The following is a 7217-nucleotide window of genomic DNA, read 5'->3' on the forward strand; positions in this document are numbered from 1 at the left end:
AATTTCCGTTTCTATTGTTTCTTTTCTGTTCTTTATCTTTATTGTATGGTTTGATCATCCATGCATCAGTTTTAGGGGTTATACATTGGGAAAAGGTAATTTCTAAAAAACTGGGAAATGGCATCTAAATAATTCATTGATAGGGATAAAGTGACTTTATTTTACCTCTGTATACATCTACATGCTTCATGCAATTTACTATTCAATCTTTGCAAAGGGATTTGGGAGAGAAAATAGATTAAATTAGGCTCTTCATCGTGAAGGATCAGGGTTGAGTGTTTAGTAGATGTGGATGAAAATTGGAAAAACATTTAATAGAGAAAAACATTAATATTGCCTCAAGGATAGTTAGACACGTTAGGCCCCAACATATTTTAATTCTGAAGTTACCTTTTGCATTAAATTTTGTTTATTTTATTGTTCTTGACTTTTTAATTTCAAATTCTTTCATTCTTCTAATCCATTGCAATTCTTTATCTCTTACTTACAAATTGGGTATTCAACACAAGTACAAACAAAGTTCATGTGAATTTGACACTCAGACTTTTATTTTAAATTTTACTACTTGTGACAAATTGATACACTTGTCAATGAGTTAACATGGCATGAAACAATTTTTCCTATCGAAATAAATATAAATTCAATTCAAATTCAAAGACAGAATGAAATCTTTGTCCAAGACTATTCGAATATGATGTATGACAAGTTGAATGCCTTAGACGAAGAACATTTAATTGTTCTAGAAAACATTATTCGTCAAAAAGAAAAAGTTGCTAAACATTATAATAAAAAGGTCAGGAAGAAATATTTTCAAATTGGAGACTTAATATGGAAATTTATATTACTAATGGATAAGAAATCCAAAGTTCTTGGTAAATGGTCACCTAACTGGGATGGACCATATGTTATCGAAAAGGTTTTTCGTAAAATGCCTATGCGATTTGAAAAGTAGAATCAGACAATTATATTGGTTCGATAAATGGAAAGTACTTAAAAACACAGAGACCAACAATAACTGAAACAAACATTCCCACCACGTATAAAGTTAAAGTGAAATTTGATGTGCAAGATAAGATATTATAGTAACATCCAAATAATTGCTACAAAAATACCATGTTCTCAAAACAAGTAATATTTGAACACATTATTTTTAGGGGCATTTTTTTTACCTCTATTATGTAAAATTTCTCTAAGTTGTGAAACTTATATATAGTTTCGATTAACTTGTCTCGAGAGAAACAAAAGAGGGCATTTTACAATGATCGATATATGAAACAAAATTCGAAAAGTTGAATGTGTCATCAAAAGAATTTATTTCGATAGAGATCATGAAGTTTTCAATGACTTTATTCAAGTACGTGTGGAGTTTAAAAGCACTCAAAAGCAAGTCCATTTAATTTTGAAATATTAGTTGTAGTGGTTCGGTAGATTGAATCGTATCACTCAACTCCTCAAGCACCGACAACGCCTCACAGTGAAATTATTGGTTGCTGATTTAGAAAGTCGTCATGTATGTATTCATTTACAACTTTTATGAATTCATATTTCTTTATTTTATTGTATCTCTCTAAAATCTTTATTTTTCAATCTTCATTTCTTCTCAAATCTTTATTTTTCTACTTTCTATTTCATGTTACTACAAAAATTACTATCAAAGTATAATAATTATCGAAATTAACTTTTTAATTGAAAATATATTATAAAAGTTACTTATAAATTATCTTATAGATCATTACTATAATTAAAAATAGATATATTTATTGAAATTTCTATTATTATATGTATTAAGTATTAAATAATTCTTTAATAAATTAAATATTATGAACGTACTTACTTATAATCAAGAATGAATTATATGTTTCATCTTTAAACATTCATTTGTTAATAAAAATATTTTCACACAATTAACAATACGTTACATCAACAAATCTAAAAGCCGTGTGAGGGTGTTAGATCCGTCAATGGATGGTAGGGGACGTTGTAGATCCTAAATTAACAAGAACAAGAGGTTTTTAAAAACCTAAGCTTTGTAATTATGTCTGTTTTTTTCTTTGTTACTTTGGTCTTTTCATTTGTTGAATTCTTCCCACTCAAATCGGTACTGTTGTGGATTGGTTGTACCTGTAAATCTGGAGAAGAAAAATGAAAAAGAAAAGGGGAGAAGAGACAAAGAAAGGAGAGGCAGAATGTTGCTGGAGAGAATGAACGTTGTCGCCCGAAATCGTCACTGGCGGCTATGTACGGTGATCAGAATGAGTAAGGTACCAATGAGGAGGAGCATGACGACGAAGAGATAGTCAAGGTCGTTGGAAGAAGTAGAAGGAAGGGAGAGAGAAAGGACGGTGACCACAAACCAAGAAGTGAGGGAATCAGTTTTTACTTTAAAAAAAAAGTTAAATTAATAATTTGATATCTATAATTTTATGATTTTAATTTTTTTTATAATTTATATTTTAATTCTCTTTTAATCTTTATATATTAAATTTTTTTATTTTTTATTATTTTAATTTTAATTTTTTTTGTTCTTATAATTTAAAAGTAATTTTTTTAGTCTTTATAATTTATATTTTAATAATTTTTTAATTTTTAATAAAAAATATATAAAAATAATTAATTACAAATTAATTATAAATTATTAGATATTTTTTATTACAAATTATAAATTAGTTATGAATTATTTGTTAATATTTTTTTAGTTAATTATAATTAATAATATTATTCATATTTTAATAGTAATGACTAAAAAATTAAAATATAAAATATAAGAACTAAAAAAATTAATTTCAAACAACATAAACTAAGAGAGAATTAAAATATAAACGATAGCAACTAAAAAATCACTTTAAATCTGTAAGGACTAAAAAAAAAATAAAACTATAAGTAATTAAACTTAAAAAAAATCTTCTTTTTTAAAGTAATCTAGTGTACGCAGTTCTAGTGTAACCTCACATCTATCTCAAGATCCTACGGCTAAGAAAAGGAGTTGTTCAAAACTCATGCTATGCACCGTGCATACCATGTAGGGGTATCACACCCAAGAAGCCGTCCTTGAAAGTAACCATCTTTTAAGTTATTATTATTTTTTTTATTTTATTTTTTTATCAATATACCTTTATGGCCATAATATTCATACCATTATTCTATAATGTATTTTCTGGCAAAATGTTTTATTTTTAACATTTTAGAAAGCATTTTTTAAAATATTGTTATGTCTTCTAGAAAGTACTTTCTAAAATATTAAGAATAATATACAGGGAAATTCAAGCAAAATATTAGGACCATTAAAAATCTATGAAAAAGAAATTATACAATAGAAAAACAATTAAAATGGAAAAAACATATAATTAATATTTTTTCTTTAATCTGAACAACTCTAGGAGGTGCTCTGTTGTAACAACTCAAAGTTTGAAGGATGAAAAAACCTTAACCCTAAGCAAGAGATCAAGGGGATGAAAGAAGTAAAAGAGAGGAGGAAATGTGATGAAAGAAAAGGAAATGCATTATTACTTTGGAAAAAGTGAGTGGAAAGAACTGGTCCAAAAAAAAAACTAAACTAAAATAGAAGAAAAGTTAAATTTGGAATCTATCCTTTTTAGTCTCTCAAAGTAAAATTTTTATGTTTTTTAATCCCTCAAATTCAAAAAATACTTATTTTAATCCCCCTAACTTATTTATTTATTTTGGACAGGTTAGTTGCATAATTCGTAACGGATTTTTTTCCCCGACTAAAGAGACTAAAAAAGCACTTCAGTAATTTGAGTACAAAAGACTAATTTTAATTAAAGAAACAAAGAATCAAATCCCAAATTTAAAAGACTGAAATAAATTAAACTCAATATCAATTTTTTACATTCAAATTGCGTAACTCAATGTTCGAATTACTGGAATCTGTCTAATTGAGAGAATTGGAATAATATATATAAAATCATAATTCTAACATCAGTAAAATCATTGTAAAAAAAAAAAGAATACAAACAAACGTAAGTCGATATTGTAATACTACTTGTAGCGTTAGGATCTAGGGAAAAAATAAAGCAAAAACTACTCATTATGTATTTGATAGGACGAGTGGTGTAATACTAAAATAGCCTATAAAAAGAGAAGGCATTTAGTTTGCTTTTTTTTTTTTTTGCTTGGAAGACCTTTGTTTCACAAATTATTTATTTGTGTCTTTCTGGGAATGAGGTTGAAAAAATTTATTTCCAAGTTCGTTTTGAGATAATAAAATAATTATTGTTGGATATGTAATAGATTTTTAAAAATACTCGAGCGATTATTCAACAAGCTTTGGAAGGAATTCCTGCCCGACCATATCAAAATTTAGAAATCCGATGCTTTGATGGAGAAAGAGTCAGAATAAAAAATAGTTTCCAACTTTTGAATTGCCAAAACAAAAACTTTATGTAAGAATTGAAGGCCCCAAGTAAAAATTGGAAATTTTTCTAACAATATTCTTGTATTATATTTCTAAGATTAAAGAAAATCTATGAAATAATATTTCTTTAAGAGTTTATAATATTTTATAACTATGCTAATTACTTTCTTTATTTTTAATTATAAGATCATTTTCAGAATTTATTTGTTCTCTTTTTCCCAGACTTTTTTATAATTTTTAAATATATTAATTATTTTTTCTTCTGCGTACCTTTACTTAATTATTTTCTTTTTAAACATTAATAAAAAACAATTAAATGAAAAAATGATAATTTTAGAATAATAGTATAAATAATTATCAAATTTAATGTAATTAAATAAATTAACCACTTTTCTTAATGACGTGAATTAATCAAAAGAATATTATAATTAGAAACAAAGGAATATTATACAGTAAAAAATAGGAGAAATTAAAATTTAAAAAAAAAACTAAAAGCTAAACACCAATCCATTTCTTTCTTTGAAGACATAATACAAAAACCAATTACTGAAGTTTATTAATTCAATGAGGTCTTCCTCAAAGAATTAATCCAGAGTAAAAGCCATGCAAATCACATGACACTTCTCAGTACTTGTTAGCTGCTGGAGATTAATCCCCATTCTGCAATCAACACATATCTTTACATTTCCTCAAACTCGTTAATATAAAACTAAAACTCCACTACCAATGAAACATATTCATGAACCCTTTATTCACTCACGCTGCTTTGGCAACATTGAACTACTATCTGACACAGCAACATTACCTTGGTTCTCCACATATGGCCTAATGAAGGTTCTCCTCCACCACACCTCAAATGCCCTTTGAAGATTGGGACAGCTATCACCAGTTTTCAAGAAACTCCCCAACCATGAAAGCAAAATGCTTTGTTGATCCTCAAGAGGCAAGGTGAGAATAGTCCTCCCAATTCCTTCCTCCACAAGTTTCCTATCAAATGACCTGCATCCATGCTGCAGCCAGTTGTAGTCATTCATCAGAGGCTGCAGCCATGTCTGTAACAACAACCGGCGCACATCCTTTGATGGCAACAACTCCCCTCTTCCAATGCCAACATACAGTCTCCCCGAAAGGCAGCTAACATAGTAGCGTGACACGGTCGGCAGCTTTGCATGTAGCACAGCCAGTTCCTGTTGGTTTGCCCACATCAGTGCAAACTCATCAGCAGCTTGTTTGTCAATTAAAATCTCAAGCAACCATGATAAGTTATCAGCTTCGAGAGCAATGCACTTTGCTGTAGGATTGTGGTCCTCACTCAGTTTGTCTGGTTCTGCAGCCTGCTTGAATAGAGACAGCAATGAATCCAAGCAGCTTCTGCATGATCTGTAAATCATGTCATTGCATATGTCGGTTGATCGCGCATAGCTTGGAAGACTGTTGTTCTCCCTGAAGAGCTTTAGAACAATGGATTTCATCTCTCGACGGCCACTTTCCTCATTGCTCTTGAGAACAAGGTCGATGATGTGGGAAAGAGTGTCTTTTGGGACATTAGAAATGTCGGATGAAATTCGTTTCAGCACAGGGTTGACTCCAATTCCTTCTGCTTGGAGTTGTAGTACAGTTGAGACCACCTTTTCTTCCTCTTCTTCTCCAACCCAAGGGACTGCCTCCAAGTACTCCAAACATGATTGGATACACGAGCTGAAGCCAAGGAATTCTGCTACCTGAGGGAATATGACATATTTTAAGTTTTGCAATAAAACTTTATGATTGGATACACGAGCTGAAGCCAAGTGATTCTAGGAAGGATTTAAGCATATGCTGATCATAAAGTATCCACTGAACTTCAATTTTTTTAACAAATCCTAGTGTAAAGCAGAATATTATATGCTAAAAGCATTGATCAAGGTGCCCTACTGTTGAGCAAAATGTACACATTTTGTTTAGCATTTCGTGGAAATTCAAACCAAATCAATTCGAAAAATGTAGAAACTCTAGACTAAGGCTTCAGTTAACTTAGACACTGAAAATTACCACTTATAGTTGCATAATCTAATGAAGTTAAAAAGTCATGAATGCATCTAGTCGTAGTAATCCACATTCCAATGTGTAGTGGCAGAATATTACCAATATATATATATATATATATATATATATATTTATATATATATATATTAACAAATGAGGTAAAATTCCAAGCAGATTCAGCAGGATGACATTAACTTCAGACAGATGCTATCTTCTTTTGTTCTGACCTCAATTCTAGCTCATCTTCAAAAACTAGCTCTCCACTAAGAGCTGTTTAAGTGCATGATAGAGTACTAGTTATCTCATAACTTGTAACAGCCCATTTTTCTACAAGAAACAATTTTTCAAAGAAAGATGTTAACAAAACCAAGTTCTAGGGATTACCTGTGTCTAATGCCCCCACCACAAAGCCCTTCTGAGCTAAAAACGATACATACCAACATAAACATCTAAGAGACGTTATCACTGAATAGCATGGCACGAGGAAGCTAGGAAATGGAAAGGTCATTGATTCCTCCACAAACATTTCCAATATATATTAAAAAATAATCTCATTAGAATCAATTAGGAAGTGATCATTGACACATGTAAGAGTATTGACATGCTGATCACCATTTTGAAACCGACGTCATGATTATAAAAGATTCCAAGTACAACAGATAAACCATCCAAGTGATTCACCAATAAATGTATTAGAAAATACCCTACAACCCCCCTTGAAACAGAATCTCCCCTAACAACATGTCTTGCAAAGGTCACTCGGACGAACAATAAGAAAACTAAATCCCACAGAAAATTACTTAAATAAATAAGGTGG

General features: G+C 29.9%; 1 protein-coding gene across 2 annotated transcripts in view; it reads right to left on the minus strand.

Annotated features, from left to right (window-relative positions):
- Nucleotides 1-4864: 4864 nt before the first annotated feature.
- LOC100789609 (BTB/POZ domain-containing protein At3g50780) overlaps nucleotides 4865-7217 on the minus strand; it is a 5852-nt gene continuing 3499 nt past the window's right edge. For both annotated transcript variants that reach the window (XM_014769053.3, XM_003547955.4), the window contains exon 4: nucleotides 4865-6096. In XM_014769053.3, coding sequence (XP_014624539.1) covers nucleotides 5128-6096 — 969 coding nt within the window. In that variant the 3' untranslated portion in view covers nucleotides 4865-5127. The remainder of the gene's footprint in view (nucleotides 6097-7217) is intronic.

The sequence above is a fragment of the Glycine max genome, chromosome 16, assembly GCF_000004515.6.
Source record: "Glycine max cultivar Williams 82 chromosome 16, Glycine_max_v4.0, whole genome shotgun sequence".
Lineage (NCBI taxonomy): Eukaryota > Viridiplantae > Streptophyta > Magnoliopsida > Fabales > Fabaceae > Glycine > Glycine max.